This window comes from Ischnura elegans, chromosome 1 (genome assembly GCF_921293095.1).
Source record: "Ischnura elegans chromosome 1, ioIscEleg1.1, whole genome shotgun sequence".
Lineage (NCBI taxonomy): Eukaryota > Metazoa > Arthropoda > Insecta > Odonata > Coenagrionidae > Ischnura > Ischnura elegans.
This window is the reverse complement of record NC_060246.1, coordinates 159496109-159518088: the sequence shown is the minus strand read 5'-3', so window position 1 is coordinate 159518088 and position 21980 is coordinate 159496109. Positions and strand designations below refer to the sequence as shown.

Here is a 21980-nt window from a genome sequence, read left to right as displayed (position 1 = left end):
ACGTGTTATTCGCTCTCTGCCTTCCCATTGAAATCAAGAATATCACAATTTCATGTTTTTTTACCACGAACGCTCACCAAATTTGCACCAAACTATGAACTGTAGAATGAAAAAAAATATTAAAAATTTCACTATCTTCTTATGCTATTCACGCACTCTTACAGTGTAATTAAAAATTTCAAAATTCACGCATTAATAATTTCACTTATGTTTGCATTTTTCCTTGAATGCTCACCATATTTGAACCTATGTTAAAACTCGACGAAATACAATTTCATAGCAAAAGTCATTGATGAGTTCAAAGTGCTATTCTATGCTATTCACACTCTGTCTTCCCGTGGAAATCAAGAATTTAAATACTCTCGTGAATAATTTCATAAAACATAATGCTGTACCGCAAACGCTCAATAAATATTGCTTCAAATTCAGAAAACTCCGAAATAAAAGTTTATAAAAATTTCCGTTGATAAACACGCAATTGAAATCGAAGAAAAGGCATTGGGAGTGAATATCCATGGAGAAAAAATTAGCATGGTAAGATTTGCCGATGACATAGCCGTTATAGCAGAAACAGAGACGGATTTGAAAAATATTCTGGTTAATATGAGTAGGGTAATGGGTAGATATCAACTGAAAATAAGCACGAAGAAAACCAAGATCTTAGTATGCAGCAGAAGAGAAGAAGTCAAGACCAACATTAAAATAGGGAAGCATAAACTGATAGAGGTGGATGAATTCGGTTATTTGGGAAGCAAGATAGCTAGTGACGGGAGAAGTAAGAAAGAAATTATCAGCACAATAGCCCAGGCAAAGAGAGCATTCCACCAAAAGAGAGACCTGCATACAGCGGGAAACTTAAATATGGAAGTAAAGAAACAATTTATTAGAACCTACATTTGGAGTATGCTCCTATACGGAAGTGAGGCATGGACAATGACGGAAGCGGAGAAGGCAAGGATAGAGGCCTTCGACATGTGGTGCTACAGAAGAATGATGAAAAACAAATGGATCGACCGAATTAGTAACGAGGAAGTCCTAAGAAGAGTGGGAGAGAAGAGAAGCCTCATGAAAACCTTAATAAGAAGACGGAACAACCTAATAGGCCACATCTTGAGACATGATGGCCTGATGAAGACAATCGTCGAGGGACAAGTGGAAGGCAAGAACGGAAAAGGAAGACCCCGAACAAAATATATGGAGCAAGTAAAGAGAGATGTGAAAGAGAAGAATTACGTAGGTGTGAAAAGATTAGCTGATAGGAGAACTGAGTGGGGAGCTGCGTCAAAACATTCCTAGGATTGTTGACCAGTGGTAATGATGAAGCATGCAGTAACTAACATTTTTTCACACTCCGTTCTCTCGTTAACCCAAATTGTCAAAATATCGTGCATGAAACCATTTCGTTAATATTTCAAACAACGCTCAAAAAGTCCCCACAAAATCAAAAACTTCCCCGTTTTATATTTTTAACTAATTTCATTGATAGGACCGCAATACGTTAGATATCATTCTGTTTCTCTTCCACTGAAAATTCAGGATATTAAAATCTCACACACAAAACGCTTATATGAAAATGATATTTTTTTGGCGAATATTACCAGATTTGCACCGAAGTAAGAACCCAGCGATAGGTATAAATATGCATAGCAACTTTTATTGATGTCTATGCAATTCATTTGATGCTAATCACGATATCTACCAACGGAAAACTATATTTTTTATTTCCATTGCGTGGAACATTTCAATTAACAATGCACAATTCCAAGAATGCTTACCAAATTCCCACAAAATTAATGAATTCCTAAAATTGAATTTTCAAACAAGTTTCATCAATGACCACACGATATTGATGAAATCCCACCCTTCTATCTCGTGGAAATCCAGAATTCAAAAAACCTCATGCATACAACTATTCAATTAACATCGTTTTTCACCACGAAATTTTACTAGATTTACGATATTTATTGTAAGTTGTAAAATTCATCGTATTTTTTAATCCAACACAGGACCCGATTATATCGTTCGCTTCTCAATGCACCAGCAAAGTTAATAATTTGGTGTGCCACAAAGTCTCTCTTATTTATTTCTTATTGACCTAGTATGGTGAACTCTTTTTAATTTCACTGTCTAAATTAAAAACAAGATAAGTTATGAAAACTTTTCATGATATACTAACCAGAAAAAAATTGAGTTAACTACAAAATTCCTTATAGAAATTTAATTTTGCCATGAGATTATTGAATATTGCTATCGCATAAATTTAAATTGCTTAAGTTAGTACTTAGGCCTAAGTTTTAGAACGCCCACCGTTAACATTAAAAAAAGAAAACGTATTTTAAAAGTCCCGCCTTGCATTTATTAAAGTCCTTTATTGTTCAGAAAAAACGAATTCCTACACCCCTTCGTTCGGCAAAATTTCTCTCCTATTTTGTAGTTTCTGTAGACATAGATTCATCAAAAGGCTTTATGATGTTCTCTGCGTCGCTCCTAAAGATATCTGTTTTTTTATGGCTCCAGCTATCCGAGTCTAGAACGTGGCCGCAGAGTAGACTTACTAGAGTTTTTAATAAGTTTTTTGTTCAATTTGGTTATGTTTGGTAATTTTTTTCATTTTGCAATATTTTATCCATTGATTCTTTCTTTTTGCAATTTTAATTATATTTTTCAACAAATTAATTGCCAGAGGTGCAGCGTCTCCCAGCCTAATTCGTTAAACATTTGTGTAACATGGGTCATATCGCATGAACGCGATAGTGCTAAGCAAGGCAATAGGCGACATAATATAGATAAAATCGATTGTTTCTGGCTTAACTTTGTGAAAATCCATTGTAAACAATAAATAGTTATGGCACTTTTTCACACGATGTATTCAATACGACCGGTTTCGTCGCGGAGGCGACATCATCAGGTACAGAAATCGTTATTTTTACAGTTATTTTGTTGTTGTTTATATGGTTGCTATTACGCGTTGGGGTTGGAGCGTTATTCAACTTCAGGGGAATTTACAAGAGATGGGAATAGTTGGCAAAAATATTCTCATTTGTTAAAATTCCATTCCTGATGTGCATCCTAATCTCCAACTCCTCCAAGCAGTCCATCCTTCTTCCCTTTTTCTCAAGGTGGAGAATTTCCGGAACAAAATCGCTCCTGTGGTCACTCTCCCATAGGTGCTACGCGAAATGCGATTTGTCTATCTCCCCGTTTCTCAAATTTCTTCCGTGTTCCTCTGTTCTTAATCGGAACGAACGTCCAGTCTGGCCTATGTAACAGGTCTCACAGTCACTGCACTTGAGTCTGACATAATATAGTTTGGAAGTCGGGTGTGGTGCCATCCGGCAAAGGGTACTCCAAATAGATATCAGTAAGATTTTGTCCCGAGGTGTAAACATCCCTGGAAAAAAAATCTTCAAAGAGTGGAGGAAAACTGTAACGCTTGGCATTTAAATACTGTGGATGCTAAATGAACATACTGATATAAAGTGAGCTTATGGAGTTGTTGATGGAAGGAAAGGGGAAGAAGAGAAAGAGAGGGAGAGTTGATCGAAAGAGTGAGGCAAAAAAAGAAAACTGTAATTTGAAGAAAATCAAGAGTATTTGAAAAATAACAAACTTCTCACCTTGCACATCAGGAAGAGTCCAAGCGCACAAAAAAACAGTAAATTCCACGCATTTTTATGAGTTCTTGATTTTTACAGCTTTTATGACTTACTAGAGTTTTTAATAATTATTATTTTGTTCTATTCGGTTATCTCTGGTATTTTTTTCATTTTGCAATATTTTGTCCATTTTTTATTCTTTTTATATATTTTTCATTATGTTTTTTCTGTAAATTAATTGCCAGCCGTGGCTGAGGTCCAGCCGCCTACACAATGGCACGATACAGCAAAGAGCGTGATCAATGTAAACAATATAAGTAATAATTTTTGAAATCAGAGACGTAGGAAAGAATTCGATAATACCGAAATAGTAATACTTCTTTTGTTTGTCTGTAGCACATGGCAAAGTAATAGTTTCCATAGCAGCGTACCAAAGCAATTTTTTTGGTACGGGAGTCTCTTCTTTCCCGACCATTCAGAGCGACGCTTCGAGGGGTCGCCGTGTCCTTCAGGAATTCAACACCCTCCCTTACCTCACCCCCTCTCCCCTCCATCCCCCCCCCTTGAATGCTGGCGCCTCCGAGCGGTCGTCCGTGGAATCAAGGCGCCATTCGTGGGACTCCCGTGGAGCTAAGCGGTCGCACAAACATCATCCATCCATCTGTCCGCTCCCCTCGTCACTCCAGGCGGGGTGCGGCCCCGTCCCGCGCCCAGGAGCAGCACGAAGCCGCGCTCCGAAGAGGTAAGTCGCGGCATCATCAAAGCGCCTCCCTCACCGCTGTTATAGCCGTTACCCCGGGTAACACCTACACCCCTGACACACTTGATCCGTTTTTCTCGCGAGCACATATAAGTTGAAATTCTCAAGTTGATATATTGTAAGTTGATATTCGCATCACCCCCAAAAATGCTGATGACGTATTTTCACCCCCGCAAAATGCAACAGCCTCACGATGGCATGTCGTAATCATTCTAAAAATTCGGTGGCGATGGGATAAAGTCCTCGTCTGCCAAATTGAAGGTCGCGGGTTCGACTCCCGCACGGGCGACAGCCCGTAGAGCTGCAGCCCGTAGCCAGTAGAGCTTGTAGCCCTCGCACGTTGTTGTTCGTTAGATTTCCTCGCTGTGAAAGATCTTAAATGCGCTGCTCTCGGGCCAGAGAAGATAAATAGAAAGTATAATAAATCCCCTCTAGTATTTGATGCACGCCCAAAATGTTTACAATGGTAGCGCCATTATTTACACCCATGTAGACGGCCCGGAATCAGCAAATTTCACAGCAGGCAAGCAAACAAAAGAATTATCTGCGTTTGCCATTTGCAAAAAAATCGTTGGAATTGCATCGGTCTGGACGTCATCAGAAAAAGTATTTTCTAATCTTGCCATCGAAAAATCATGTTTACTTTCTCCGGAAACACACTTTTTTACCTTTAAGTGTATCTTACATATTGAAAAAATTATTAATTTGTCACTGAATTTCGTAGTAATTTATGACATGCTCTAAACTCCACCCACTAAATTAGACGATGAATCGATTTAGTTTTATCTTTTAACCTTGAGATACAGGAAAATCAAAAATTGTAACTTAGTATCGCGTAAATTCATTTGTATTCGACAAACCTATCCGGCAACCCATATCCTGAATCACACGATCTTTACTCGGGTCCTTTTCGAGGAATTCATTCGATGCTGGATAAAATATCGCTTACGACGGTCCGCGAACTTAACCAGAAATTGCACTCGGAGATACACATCGCATTGCCTCTCATGTTGATGGGGCGATGCCGAGGGCGTGTACAGTTCTACTGTTCCGGTGAGACCTTACTCACCTTAACCAGTCATTTAACAATATCAATATTAAATGGCGCATATGCACCGTGGTGGTATTTGATGCTGTTTGTGAGAAAAGGAAGCTTAAAACTAACCATTTGGCACTGCACAAGAACAGAAAATAAAATTTGAGACAAAGATAACAATTTTTTAATTTTTAGAATTTATTTATTTTTTACTATTACTGACTATTAATTTTTTATTAAATTTTCATGTTTTCTATCATTATTTAATATTAAATTCACTAATGCGAATGTAATGACTATTTTTTAATTTTTTTACGTTCTATCGACCAGGAGCTTATTCTCCTTCCTTGATTTAATTTCAAAATAATTACTTGATGTAGCCAATCACAGCGGTCAGCCGTGAGGAGAGGTTTAAAGTCATGCTCTGGGCTCAATAGGATGAGAGGTTGTACAATGCATGAGACAAGAAATGATCGGACAAGGGGTGGCGGAAGTGATTGGTACTAAACGAAAGGCCGCGCATGTTAAGGGGATGACACAATACGTAAAAGGTTGGCCTCTTTAAACCCTCTGACATCGGAAAGGAACAGGGTAGTTTCCTCAATCAAAGAAAACGAAAGGCATTGATGGAGATTCGTTACCCACCATTAAGGTATTCATAATATACAAATTATTTGGTTTTAGAAATCCCAGTTCAGACGAATGGCAATGGTCATTTTTAACCGCATTTGAAAAGGGCCAGATTGGCGCCCATGCGATGCCACTCCACGTGACGTCACAGGGACCTAGTTTCTATACGAGTAGATAGAAGTTTTACATCGTCTGAAATCACCAATGCATGCATGAGGCACAGAGCTCAGGGAAACATGTCTTAATAATCACCTATTAAAACTGCCTATGGTCGGAAAGTTTCCTTTTTTTGATAAGGTATAATCCTTATTTAAGCGCTACCTGCTAGCAGGGTACTCTGCTACCTGTTAGCAGCCTGCGTCGTATCAGCACTCAAGCCTCGCCTCAAGGTCACCTCACTTGCGGCAGCGGGAACCAGAACGACGTCACACGGAGTTTTCCCACTATTCATACTTATTGTTAGCCGGCGCGTTTTCGCGCGCTTGAAAATGTTCACTTTTCATTTAATCGCGAAAAATAGTTATCGTCATTTAAAAAATCTAAAAGTGTGAAAAGTGTACTCCAGGAGCAATAATATTTTGTTTTAGGCAATAAAAAAAATTAAAGGCAACCACCCTACGCTAAGGACGTGTAGCCCCATCATATGCATCACGAGACGTGGGAAATTTAAACATCAATGAATCAGAAAGGAAAATTTATGCATACATCAAAATTAAAAACAACATATTAAAGTATTCTTAACTTTGGTCCCCGTAGAAATGTTACTGAACTTCCCACGGGTGGTTTTTTTGGCCGCAAAATGCACAGAATTAGTATGCCATTTCGATAATCGTGCTGAAATCACGTGACACAATGCCCACGTTACCATGGAGACTCTCGTGGTACGTAGGGACCAATGTGGTGAGGTCACCTGCCCCCATCCGCTCCTTGCCCTAACAATAAGACTGCTTCAAACTTTTTACTTCGGTTACGAAAATTAGGGCCTTGAAAAGTAAACAAAAAGTTTACGAATCATTTTGAACTACATTATGCAAATCCAAAGAAAGTATCCAGCCAAAGATTTCCTTTTTTGGGGCAATTATAGCTGAAACCACCTAAAACGTTTCTTCGTCACGTGTCTTGTATATTTGCCGTCATGCCTTCGATAACAAACGCAAACATTCAAACAGGGACTGTGACATTAGGCCACTTTTTTCCCCTTCAACATTGATTCGAGGATAGTTGCTACTCAAACGTATTGTGTACTATTTACAATTGAAAATAAAACACTTTTTGCTCCGGTAGGTATTTATTCTCTATCAAGACGTGAAGAATCGCTGAAAAGATCTTCATCGCTCTAATCTTGAAAATAATTTATTGGCCAATGAGTTCTTTTCCCCTATGTTCCATCACTGTTTGTCAGGAACGTATGTTCTTCCACGGAGTTCACGGAAATCAGATCATTGGCCATTTACCATTCACGTAACTATATCGCAACGGAGGCTTTCTACATACGATTTCGTGAGTACCAATTGTTATTGCATGCCACCGATTTAAAATTAAGTAAAGTTATGATTACTTATTTTTCTCTTTAAGTTTTTCATTGATTATTCAACCATGCGAGCAATAAAAACCACACTTTTGCTTTTGACAACAGTCAATTTTTAGATGCATGATTTCATTTGTAAAAAATATGATTTAAAGATGTGGTTTATGCATGCAAACACGCAAAAGGTTTCAATGAAAGAACGGGCATTGATAGCTTACGGAAAAAATATTGAAATCTAGTTAACAACAAAAGTTTTTGTACATATATTATTGTATACATAGCAACTTAAAAGCAAACTGAACAACTAAATGAAAGGTATTTCCTTTCATTTAGTTGTATAAAGGTATATCTCTATTTTCTTTTTTTTTTTGGCAATATTAACTTTATTTAAAAAAATATTTTATTAGATTTTTTTTGCCCCGAAAAAATATTTTTTTAACGCTTGAATACTTTTTGTTTATAGCACCTATCGTTTTTTCACCTAGTGAGCCTTGAAAATAGAAACTAAATGTTAAAAACGTCCGTAAATACGTTTTTCATGAATGACCTAAACTTCAGGAGCCCACATTTAAATTTAAAAATTTTGGAATTGTTTTTCAACGCAAGCATATCGTGTTTCGATGACCGCACGTCATTTGTCTAAAGTCATCCTTCACTTGAAAGTCGCGTTTGCCATCAATATTTCGATGTTATTATGCATTTGTTTTCAAATTCCGAGCGATGTGTGAGGAACTTAAAAGTTTTTTTTATTTATTCGGGATCCAGGTTGAAGTGTATACCAGCAATTAGCAATTAGCATCTTTTTATTAGAGGAAATAACATAGGTACTTAAAAATAAATCCTTTTGACGGAAATATGCAAAAGATAACTTTTTATGCACAGCAGCATAATTGACCTCATGAGGTCAAGGTTTATCTGAAATTTTCATAAAAATATGTAGAAATTCCTTATGAACGAAAATATTGGACGATGACGCCGCTGTAACGTATTTGCATTGACGGATTTTCAAATTCCAATCGAGTGATAATTATTATCATGATTGTTGAGCGTGTTTAGGTCATTACTGCAGGGGCTTGCTTTCAGTAGATGTCTGGTGTGCCAGGTCACCGCCGAAAATTTGGGTTAGCCTCAAAATTTCGGCAAAACAAAATACTTGGAATTGAGACATTTTGTTATGGTATTCAGCCATGTATATATATATATATATATATATATATATATATATATATATATATATATATATATATATATGTATGTATTCGCCTATATACAGGGTGTCCCATTTATCTTGACCACCTAAAATAACTTTTTGTCCAGATGGAAATTCAAAAATGTGTCAAGCAAATGTTCATTAGCCGTCAGTGGGACATTAATCAGCACGATTGCCTTCCTTGTATTACCCTATAGTTTTTATTCGGCAATTCATTTCCTCTCCTAAAGACTTATTCAAAAATGTGGACCATTCAAATTGAATTTACCACTTAAATGACCACTTATTCAAATTGAACAGTGGACCATTAACTCACTGTTATGAAAAATGACTGACTCTCTCGCGCTTAGTGCAGGTACGCGGGCATTGGAACTACTTCACTTGCTGACGTTGACGGTGAACAAATGAAAACATAGTAAAATGCTCATAATGTTGTGTTTGTGGCTGAATATCATATAACGCGGCATACAGCACAATATAGAGGGCACCTATCAGCTCCTTCACATTGATCCTCATTGAATTTTAATCGATTAGAGACGTCTATTTAAGAATAAAAAAAAACTTCTCGGTTTTTATACCCATGAAATCGTTCATTTTTCCGTTATTAGATATCGAATACATCGAGTCAAGTATTCACTAAAATCATTTCCCTACCGCTACCTATATTTTGTAGTATCGAAAAAATAATTTCCCTTTATTTAATTATAACCTGCCTATTTATTTATTAAATTTATAATATTAGACATAGTTTTTGAGATATTCATGAACAACCAGTTGAAAACGTGTTTTTACATTATAATTGTAACACTTCGATCATGAATACTCAATGCATCTACGGCGTCAAAAAAACTTTATTCCACATATTTTGCTCCAAAGTTGGTCCTTTATCGATTTTCCGAGTTGATTTGAGCAAAAAAATACCTCCACCCCGAGAAGGGGTGGAAACTAACCACCCCAAGGGTGAAGGCGTCAATCGGCGCTTTGTCGCACTAATGTTTGTTGACATATTCTCAAACTATGAGCATAATTTCAAAATTTTGTCAAAAAAATCGGAGGTGAATAGCTTCAATGACTAGTCTATTTGTATTTTTATTCCTCCCTCTCAGAATATATTGAACTGAACTTGGACTAACATCCATACTCTAGGAGCAGGACGCATCGTGTCATATCCTATTTATCTGTCGCTAACTCCTGTTAGCGACGTTACACATTAGCTAATCTCTTACTTCGGATTTTTTATCGTCCTCTTCTAGCTAGGAAACGTTGGCTACAGCAAGTAATAGCGACGATAAACCATGAATAAATGACCTGCAATGCCCTCCGATGAAATGAGGGCACACCGATTCGTAGGAAGATCAGACCGTTCGACCGCTGCCCTGTCGCGTCGCTCTTTCTTCTATGTCTCTCTCTGTATTAATGTACCCATTGTCGACTTCAAGCGTCTATAAGTTTTTTGCATGAAGCACTTGAGGAAGCTTCTGAAATCAGCTGTTCTGCACGCAATATTTAATACTTTCGTCTCAGAAGAATCAGGCGATTTCCTTGGCGGGTTTGATGTTCTCCGATGGCTGTCCGCTTTATCAACCGCTTTTAGAAATCCTAAGCTGTCCATTTCAGCCTCTTCATATCGTTTGAAATCCGGAGACGTTGAATAAATCAATTGAGGTCATTTCCATGAAGTGATTGTATTCCAGACCGAAGCCAGGCTATTCGGTCATTTTATGCGGAATTGGTGAAAATTTAGGGAGTTCCATGGATGTGGCATCCCACGAACATTGTTGTTACTTGTTAGATTGCGCTGAGGACACTGTAGGACTTACAGCAGTGATGGCATGTCAGGGGAGGGGGGGGGGTTGAAGGGGGCGCGGTGTGTAGCACAGTCGTCTTGTGCCAACGGGATGCTGGGAAGGGCGCCCCGGATCAATAACGAAGAGAGGAGAGGGGAAGGGGAGGGGGGAGGGGAGGAGAGGCGGACGGGACACGCCCCCCTCCCTCTCACGCAGAAAACACTTGAGCATCAGACACAGGGACGGCGACTATTTCCTTCGGTCGGCTCTCTCCGACGATGGTCAATTACTGCCCCTGCCTCCAACCTCACTTAGGTGCTTCTACGATTCGCGGTGGATCGCACCAAGTCTCCTTAAAAGGGGTTGGTCCAGAATCACCGTGAATCCCTTATTCGGGGCATCAATAGCATCACAGGGGGATGGGGTAAGATCTCCCACTCCCTATGTGGAAAATTAAAAAAAATATTAACGGCCAAAATCTAATTAACAATACGCTTACTTATTTAACAATTATCAGTTAATGCATATATAAACATCAAAATATTTTATATATTTAATTAATAAAGGAATGGCTGTGGCGTGCAGTGAAACGATTGTATTTCCTAAATATCTTTTTTATTTTACATTTATTTAAAACTAGGTGACCCGGCGAACTTCGTACCGCCTAACAATCAATGAACTTACGGTTTAGTTACATCTTATAAATCAAGAGCCTGTATTTTTTTAATCATGTTTAATTTATTATAATAAAATAAGGATACAAATTCAATAAAACTACGTAAATGAGTATCAAAATTGCTTGTCAGAAAGATATTTTCTTTATTGAATCTACATAGAGAGGATCGGAGCACGTTTACGTGGATTTTTTTCAATTAATTTTCTTGAATTTTCTTAATTTCAATAAATTTTGGGCATTTTGGTCTTATAAAGCAGTTAATGAAATAAAAATTATACGGATTCAGTCGTTGGCTATTTGTGTTATTAACCGTAAAAAATGTTTTTAGGTCCAAGTCTGTTGCGTAAACTTGGCCCCTTTACGGGGCAGGTTAACACAACGCCAGACCGACGCTTGACTGATGCTCAAAATCGTGTAAGAAAAGCCCCTATGAAGCAGCATTTGTATCAAATGACTTTAGGCGCGCCAGTATATAGTATCTCTGTTTGGAAAAAATGCACTGCGTAAACGTGCTGCATGCATAAACGCACCACGGTGTGCCCTACACATTCGGGTTTAATGTTTTGCGTCAAGCACCTCCTGATAAACAACAGTTTTTGTGTTGTTATCAGGCGCAAAATAAAGCCGATGAAGCTAAATAAATATAGCGAAGCGAAGCAGTGACGCAGCGAGGGGATTTTTGGGGGTTTAAACCCCCCCAAAAGCTCAGACAACTTTTTTATAAAAACTTTTGTTACTAATATTAGGGGGATGGATGAGTAACAAACGAAACATATTTAACTACTCACACAGCCGCAAAGCCCACTATTTTGAACCATTTATTTAAAAAAATGTTTACATTTATTCAAACTTTATACTTCACGACCCCTTATTATATATATATATTTTTTTTTACAGCAACTATAAACTCATATATTCTAAACTTAAGTCAAATACCCCTATGCAGCTTAGAAGCAATATCATTTATTCAATTCCATGTAAAGACTGTGATAAAAATTATATAGGCCAAACATGTCAATATTTAAAAAATAGGATCTCACAACATAAAGCATCAATTAAGACCAAAATTCAAATTTGTGCATTAGCAGATCATGCAATTACAAACAGTCACTCATTTCGTTTCGAAGAGGCCAAAATTTTAGATACAGAACCAGTTTTATCAAAAAGATTATTCAAAGAAATGTACCACAGATCAATTCCTTGCCTTCCCTCTCCCCTCTGTGTCGGAAATTTCTTGCACAACAAAAAACATTGTATATATACTGTTGTGCCAGAAATGCCCCGCTTTTTATATCGGCTTATCCACCACTCCCCTTTGCATCCGAATGAACGGGCATCGCTCTTCATGCAATAGCGTTTCTTCTGTTTCTGCTTCCCTTCCAGTCGCCGTTCATGCTTCCTCCCACAAAGCTCTGTTTGACCAATGCTATAAAGTGGGAATATTAGCCTCCCTCCCCCCGTCTACCACCCCCCTAGAACTGAAGGACTTGGAACAGGCATGCATATGGGCTTTCCGTGCGTTTTCTGGTCCAGGAATCAACCGCGCCCATTAGAAAGAACAACCAATCCCCGTCCACCGTTTTTCCTCCCTCCATCTTAGCCCTCTGCCCTGCACCCTTCCTTATGCCCTTTCCTCACTTTCCCTCCTCTTCTCACTTGAGAAAGATGGGCTGCGTCCCATCGAAAATTTGTAAAAACAACCTTTCCCCGTAAGTTCCTCACTTTTATTTTATTTTTCGTTTTTCTGTCAATTTCTAAGTTTTTTTGTGTGCCCACCCCAGGGCAAGAAGAAGTTCCTTTACATTATTTATAATGCTCGTGTGAGTTTATTTCAAACGTGTGTATATATATATTTACATTTATTTAAAATATAAAATACCATGGCGTGACCTCATTGGAAATAACTCGACCAGGAATTACATCAGGCGCATTCAGAGGTAGTGAGCGACTAGAGCGCCTAGAGGCTTAATTCGTACCACGGGAGCAAACCATTTCCTATAATAATTATCTCAGCCATTATGAATGTAAAAAAAGATTAGTAGGCGCCACGTAGGGGCATGCGCCGGCGATTAGTCGGCGCCCATGCGATGTCACTACGTGACGTCACATGGACCTAGATTCTATACGAGTAGATAGGAGTTTTACATCGCCAGAGATTAGCAATGCATGCATGAGGCACAGAGCTCAGGGAAACATCTATTAATCATCACCTATTAAAACTGCCTATGGTCGGAAAGTTTCCTTTTTTTGATAAGGTATTAATAATCCTTATTTAAGCCAAGGGCTACCTGATAGCAGGGTACTTTGCTACCTGCTAGCAGCCTGCATCGCAGTGGTGCACATATCCTTGCCCCAATGTCACTTCACACGGCGACAGCGGGAACTAGAATGACGTCACACGGGCTTTTCCCAGCATTCATACTTAGACGTAGCGTTTTCGCGGGCTTGAAAATTTCACTTTTCAATTAATCGCGAAAAATAGATATCGTCATTAAAAAATCTAACAGCGTGAATTGCGTACTCCAGGGGTAATGATCTTTCGATTTACGCAATAAAAAAATAATAGGAAACCACCTTGTTAGAGCAAATATTTTGGCTCCCGTCTGTTATCGACGAGTGCACATGTACTTAGCGACCGGAAACGAAAATCCAAACCTGAAAGTAACTGGTGTCTACCGCATACGATGTGAGGGGGCACAGTGGCGCAACCGAGGGGGGCTTAAGGTGGATAAAACCCCCACATGATCTGACAGAAATTTTTAAGTTAAATCTATTTTACTTAATTGGATTAAAATTGCTTATAGAATAGTGTGAGGATTAATAAAATATCCCTCATAAGGCCCTTAAAATCACCATTTTGAACCATTTATCTTATTTTTTCTCACCTCCCGCTTTTCGCACCTCCCGCTTACCCTGGCGGGTATGCAATACCTCCAAGCCCCCAAGTATTAGTTGCGCCTAAAACTAGCCTTAATTCCTGGCTGCGCCCCTGAGTGGGTAGAAGTGTATATTATATGAACAAGTAGAACTATAGAATCAAGGATAAAGGAGCCCCATTGATACCTCCGATCAGGTCAACTTAATAAATCGGCGGTCGCCAAGCATTCCATCAAACTCTACCATGCCATTCAATGGAAGGAAACGGCACTTCAGGGCCAATCCAAAGGATATTGGGACCGACTCAAAAAGGAGGCATTCAAGATCCTGAACGAGAGAAAGAAATTCAATAAGGGATAAAGGAATTTACTTGGGTAGGACCTGAAACCCTGCCCTAAAAATGCCTGGAAAAAAAAACAAAACTGTTTACGTCAGCCAAGCTCAAGGTTTCCAAAATAACATCTCAACCAATAAAACCGAAGCTACCTATTAAGTTTTTAATCGCCTTCTATCTAATATGATGCTAGTTCATTTTGCTTTCGTCAACTCAAGACTTGGTTCGACCTTAGCCATTTTTAATAGGTGATTATTTAGAGATGTTTCCCTGATCTCTGTGACTCATACATGCCTCGGTAATCTCAGACGATGTAAAACTCCTATCCTCTCGTGTAGAAACTAGGTCCCTGTGACGTCACGTGGAGTGGAATCGCATGGGCGCCTATCTGGCATTTTTCAAATGAGGATATAATTGACCATTGCCATTCGTTTAAACCGGGATTTCTAGAACCAAATAATTTTTATGTTATGAATACACGAATGGTGGGTAACGAATCGCAATCAATGCCTTTTGTTTTCTTTGATGTAGGAAACTACCCTATTTTCGCACTAATTTCAGAGCAGCGATCACGGATTTATCCTTCCAGTCATATTTACAGTTGAATTTTTCACCACTTCCACACCTATTTGTCCGATAAGCTCTCCCTGGTCATTTTTAATACCGAAGAGGTCAATTTAAAGAAATAGGGCTGATATTAATGTTACGAGACCATACGTCGAATCATTAAATATCTTACGCCTTTATATTGCATCCAAAATATTTGTCCAGCTACCAAGATAAATACTTTCCGTAGGGAGCGAAGTAAAAATTCTAACCTTGTTAAGAAATTGATTTCTTGCGCGAAAAGGTATCAAGAATATCCTGCATTGTGCACCATCCAACCAATCATAAGCCTTTCTCGCATTTTTCTGTATTGAATCGTTTTTGTATACACGTATCAAATTTCATATACTTCTCCGCTTTTCTTTCCATGGCGTTTTATTGAAATTAATCTATGTGTCTTTTTATGCATGATTTTTGCATATTTGCTTTTTTTAGTGCGCCTGAACTCGATTCGTTTGACTTAAAACACAAATTTTGGTCCATTAGCTGTCACCTGACTTTCTGCATAAACTTATTACTGAATATACAATAGATGGCAGCTCCAACAAAATGTTTCTTCTGATGAATGCTAATTCAACGAAACAAATGTTCATCATTCGTGTATGTTAATGTTTTAGTAAAGTATAAGTATTATTATTATTTGTATTATACTCGGAATAAAAGTATTCTAACATGATCCGACATGACTTTCAGGAGTCCATTGACATTCAATTTTGTTACTGCTGTGGTCCATGAGATTTTCAGACGATTTTCACGTCGCTATCGATACGCTGCGCTGTCAAGTCGGTTTCTTCTTTTATTGTAATTTTGCAGAGTGAGCGTATGATGTGCGAGGCCATGAATTCAAATAAAATAGAATAAATTCTGGAAAAGAACTTTTAACTTCACCATGGTAAATATATTCCACCGATTATGGTAGGTTTCCATGGAGTATTTTCGAAGTGTTCTACCAGCCTCCACTCCTCTCGTAGATTTCCCTCTCCAATAGGGTAGTTTCCTTCATCAAAGAAAACGAAATGCATTGATTGCCATTCGTTACCCACTATTAGGGTTTTCATAATATACAAATTATTTGGTTTTAGAAATACCAGTTTAAACGAATGGCAATAGTGAATTTTAACCTCATTTGAAAAAGGCCAGATTGGCGCCCATGCGATTCCACTCCACGTGACGTCACAGGGACCTAGTCTCTATACGAGAGGATAGGAGTTTTACATCGTCTGAGATCACCAATGCATGCATGAGTCACAGTCCTCAGGGAAACATCTCTTAATAATCACTTATTAAAATTGTCTAAGGTCGGAAAGTTTCCTTCGTTTGATAAGGTATTAATAATCCATATTTAAGCCAAGCGCTACCCGCTAGCATGGTACTCTGCTACCTGCTAGCAGCCTGTGTCGTACCAGCGCTCAAAGCCTCGCCCCAAGGTCACCTCACTTGCGGCAGCGGGAACCAGAACGACGTCACACGGAGTTTTCCCATCATTCCTACTTAGCCGTCGCGTTTTCGCGCTCTTGAAAATTTTCACTTTTCGTTTAATCGCGAAAAATAGATATCGCCATTCGAAAATCTAAGAACGTGAAATGCGTACTCCAGGAGTAATAATCTTTCGATTTAGGCAATAAAAAATAATAGGAAACCACCCTATTCACAATAAGACCTAGGCACTCCCTTTCATTTAATCTAAAAATTCTAATCTTTTCCTTCATCTACCCCGTTTACCTACCATTCTTCCTTTTAACGCTGTCTTCAACATCCCCTCCCCACTGAGTACTCGCTACATCCGGACCTTCTCTCCTTACTCCCGAATCAACAACTTCCTGCAGTGCAAACAAGGGCTCGTACAGTGCAAGTTAGCACACTGGGACTTGATTAAATAATTACTGTAACAATTATTATAGTTTAAACTATTAAAATTACATTAAAATTATATTTAGAATGAATATTACTTAAAAATAGAAGTATTTGGCATGATCTGCATCGTGATCGCCATCTGTTGTAACCACAATGCACTTGCGGGAGTATGCAGCAGTACAAAATGTTTACAACAGATGGCGGTCACGATGCCGAAAATGCAAACTATTTCTATATTTAAATAAAATTTCATTATAAATGTAATTTTAGTTTAAACAATACTTACTGTTACAGTGATTATTTAATCAATCTCCTGTGTGCTAACTTGCACTGCACGAGCCCTTGTTTGCACTACAGGAGCATGAAAAGTGGTTGCATTTTTATTGAAATTCACTGCTTCACTACTCTAAATGTAGTGGAGCCTCAGTCATAATTTGTGTGTGAGATATTTATATGTGTATAAAGAACATTCTGTAAAAGTTTCACTTGTTTTCATTCCGTCCCTTTTTAGATATTAACCTGCGAAAATCGACCTTAAAAAGCTTTCCGCATTGTTTGGCAAGCTCTAGAAAAAAAAGGTGTGCATTATCAGTGCTAAAACTTATACTGCAAGTAGTTTTTTTAAGTTTTCAACTCAGAAATAATATTTTATTAGTGAGTCTCGTTTCCTTCATAAAAATGTATGGCGTTAAAAAGTTAGTATTGACAAATTTTTCCCGAGTTTTTACGGAAAGATTTAGACAGACTGTCTTTTATCATAGCAAAATTTAAAAAAATGGTTTTCAAAAGCTCTTTTCATTATAAACACACTGCTTTTCAAATTATCCTGATACCTTTCAAAATAGCTTCGAAATTAAGCTTTTTGCAAAACACGTTTTTCATCCAAATTTGCCCAGCAGCCCTTTTAAAAATTGCTGCCAATAAAAGTATGGCTTCTAAATTTTTTCAAATGGTGTTTTGTGATTGTCTACATGTGGGGAACCAATGATAAAAAATAAGGATGATTAAAAATTTCGAGCAACAAATTTTCTTGATATTAGGTGTTTTGAAATGGAATGACCCCCCCTACGATTGTTTTCATCAGACCATCATGTCTCATAATGTGGCAAAGTAATTTGGCTCGTCTTCTGCTCAAGGTGTTTAGAATACTAGTCTTTACTCCCACCCTTCTAAGTACTTCCTCATACACGGTCAATCCATTTTATTTTCATCATTTTTCGGTAGCACCACATTTCAAATGCCTCCACTCTTGAATTCTCTGCTGCTGTCATCGTCCAAACCTCGCTCGAATAGAGAAACATGTTCCACATGTAGCATCTGATGAATAGGGTAGTTTCCTTCATCAAGGAAAACGAAAGGCATTGATTGTGATTCGTTACCCACCATTAGTGTATTCAAAATAAACAAATTATTTTGCTTTAGAAATCCCAGTTTAACGAATGGCAAGGGTCAATTTTAACCGCATTTGAAAAAGGCCAGATTGGCGCCACACTCAAAGTGACGTCACAGGGACCTAGTTTCTATACGAGTAGATAGGAATTTTACATCGTCTGAGATGTAAATGCATGCATGAGGCACAGAGCTCAAGGAAACAGGTCTTAATAATTACCTATTAAAAATGGCTATGGTCGGATAGTTTCCTTCGTTTGATAAGGTATTAATAATAATCCTTAATTAATCCGAGCGCTACCTGCTAGCTGGGTACTCTGCTACCTGCTAGCAGCCAGCGTCAGCAGCCTGCGCCTGGCTGCGCAAATGTCCTCGCCCCAAGGTCACCTCACTTGCGGCAGCGGGAACCAGAATGACGTCACACGGACTTTTCCCAGCATTCAGACTTAGCCGTCGCGTTTTCGCGGGCTTGAAAATTTTCACTTTTCATTTTATCGCGAAAATTAGAATTCGTCATTTAAAAATGTAAGTGTGAAATGCGTACTCCAGGAGTAATAATCTTACGAATTAGACAATTAAAAAAATAAAAAGAAACCACCCAATTGTTTCCTTACTTCTATGCTTGCATTTTCAGCTGTAAGAAGATTCTTCTTTTTGTAGAAAGCCCTCTTCGTTTTTCTCCTGACTATTTTCACTTTACCATTGCTCGGAGAAAAAAGCACGAGTGGTTATTTTCATAAAGATCTGTTCCCCAATAGCAATAATGCTTTTTTTTATTCATTTGCAGGAGGCATAGAGGCGCCATGGGTGGGCAAGGGGGGCGACTGTACTTGCTGCTGGCGCTAGCCGCAGCCTCCGGCCTCTATTCGTCGCGAATGGGCGCCGAGTCGCGCAATCCCACTTACTACAACATCGGAGGCGTGCTCAGCAATAACGACTCAGAGTTCCACTTCCAGGAAATCATTGCGGTGAGTAATGTCTGCGTGCGGTGAGAAATCTAAATTTATACGCTCATTTTTTAAGTGTAAGTAATTTTAGGCTAAATTTAAATTTCATAAGCATGTTTCAACGTTGAAATGTTAAACATATAAATATTTTATTTGACCATTTTGCAATCAAGACACGGGTAAAACCAAAATATTATAAATTTTTTTTCACCTTATGCAGCGAAGTAAATACCTATCTTGACAGTGTACGATAATAGAATCAATTTTGACAGTCTACGACGATGATATCGACTTGGATATCTCATAACTCGAAAAACAATCGCACAATTGAGGCCTTGCTAGACAAACATCTTTTTTACAAATACATCAAAGATATTTCTCTCAGAGAAAAAGGAGTGATACTTAGTGATAAAAGTGAGCTTTTAAGCACTATATAATAAAACAAAGGTTTTTTATTTTATTACATAATGAAGCAATTCCACAAAGTAACGCCTGAGACTGTGTCTTATTTTAAGCACAATTTTAATATTTAATGACTGATATTCATACATTAACGAAAAGGGGGATCACTTCAGGAGTTTCTTGTAGGTTAGAGGCAAACAATTCTCGCTAGTTAATAGTACCCTCTTGGCTGGGTGCTGTCCTCATATTTCTCAAAGGGCGGAGCCGCCTTTCTTCAGTGCATTGGTGGGCGTTCCATACACGTGCATAAGAATGCGGTGAGGTTAAATGAATAACGATGCTACTGAGATCAACATTTGACTTCCCCTCAATCTTGATACGTCGATATTTTGCAAAAGTTATAACAGCTCATTTTCAATTACAGCTTAAGGTAGTCAACGGACCAGGTCGAAATACAGGGTGTCCCATTTATCTTGACCCCCCGAAATAACTTTTTGTCCAGATGCAAATTCAAAAATGTGTCAAGCAAATGTTCATTAGCCGTCAGGGGGACATTCATCAGCACGATTGCCTTCCTTGTAGCTTTGTTATTTACAAAGATATGAACAGCGTTTTGTCTTTTTTAAATGGCACACTATATTTTTTATTCGGCAATTGATTTCCTCTCCTAAAGACTTATTCAAAAATGTTGCACAGTGGGCCATTAGCATAAACTCAGTGTTATGAAAAATGACTGACTATCTAGCGCTCAGTGCAGGTGCGCGGGTATTGGAACTACTCCACTTGCTGACGTTGACGGTGAACAAATGAAAACATAGTAAAACGCACACCAGTCATAAGAAACTCGTCCACAGTAAGTGGACGAGTTTCTTATGTTTTCATAACGTTGTGTTTGTGTTAATGGTCCACTGTGCTACATTTTTGAATAAGTCTTTAGGAGAGGAAATGAATTGCCAAATAAAAATTTAGGGTGCCCTTAAAATAAGACATAGCGCTATTCATATCTTTGTAAATAACAAAGATTCAAGGAATACAATCATGCTGATTAACGTCCCCCTGACGGCTAATGAACATTTGCTTGTCACGTTTTTGAATTTGCATCTAGAAAAAAAGTTATTTCGGGTGGTCAAGATAAATGGGACACCCTGTATATGACGTATCTGCAAGTTTATCTAGCTGATTAGTAAAAATAAAACAGGAATAATAATATGCCATCGGTACCAGGAAGTTCAAAGAAGAGCGAAAGAAATATGGATATTTATTTTGATAATGAGGGAATAGAACATTTAAAAGATAAGAAAGATATCTGGGAGGTCTAATGGCACACAACGGAACAAGCAAAGGAGGATACGCAGCGGAATTATTCATTCAAAAAAGAAAGAAAGAAACATCTGTTAACATGAAGGAATATAGACCTCAACATAAGGGCATCAATTGAAGACGTAAGTTTGGAACGTGGTTTTGCATGGAAGTGAAATGTGGATAATCGGAAAGATGGAAGAGGAAAAGTTGATGGCTTTGTAGGCTTGGTGCTGGAGGAGTGCGCTTAACATTTGTTGGGTAGATCATGTTACAATTGAGGAAGTGTTCAGAAGAGCTGGAGAAAGGATATGCTTTATGGATGGTCTACGAAAAAGAAGAGCAAATACGAAAGTATATGCTCTCAGGCATAATATTCCACTAAATAAAAGTTATTGAAGGGACGATAGAAAGAAGGAACAAAAGATGAAGTCCATCTCTTGCATAATACGTCAATCAGATCATGAGAGATATGCACACAATGCAAGCAGAAGAGAATGATAGAGAATAGGGCGAATTTCTGCCAACAAGCCCCTTGGCTGCTAACTAAAGAAAAAGAATGTGCTCATTATGAGTTGCAATGGAACAAGTTTGTCTGAGAAATGCCTCAAGGAAATAAATACTTTACTGTGACAGCATCCATTGGCAGATTTACGGGGGAGGGACACGGGGGTTCATGCCCCCCCCTAAAACCGCCTAAAAAAATTGACAAGATTTTTAATACAAATAATAATAAAATTTATATGTTAATATAAAATTTATAAATATTTACATATTAATAACTTTTATAATAAAATTAAGAGTATATTTCTTAAATTAATTGTGACATGTAGTTTTTGAATCCCAAATATGAAAGGACCGCTTGCCAGTCAGACTCTGGTGCCACCCCAGAAAAAGTTGCTTCCCCAATGATTTTTCCTTTCCGCGATTTTCTAATCAATGCACTGGAAAAATTAAAGTGATCATTTTGGTAAAATCGCAATTTTACCCCCTTGCTGGATCTCTGTATCTCTTCTGCTATTGGTCGTATAAGAAAAAAAGGAATGACT

The 21980-nt window shown here is 38.1% G+C and overlaps 1 protein-coding gene across 1 annotated transcript in view; it reads left to right on the top strand.

Moving 5' to 3' along the window:
• The first annotated feature begins 4225 nt into the window (after nucleotides 1-4225).
• The window catches only part of LOC124172678 (glutamate [NMDA] receptor subunit 1), a 66502-nt gene continuing 48747 nt past the window's right edge, over nucleotides 4226-21980 (top strand). The window contains exons 1-2 of the mRNA XM_046552138.1: nucleotides 4226-4338; nucleotides 19071-19251. Of these exons, the coding sequence (XP_046408094.1) occupies nucleotides 19087-19251 (165 nt within the window). The 5' untranslated portion in view covers nucleotides 4226-4338; nucleotides 19071-19086. The remainder of the gene's footprint in view (nucleotides 4339-19070; nucleotides 19252-21980) is intronic.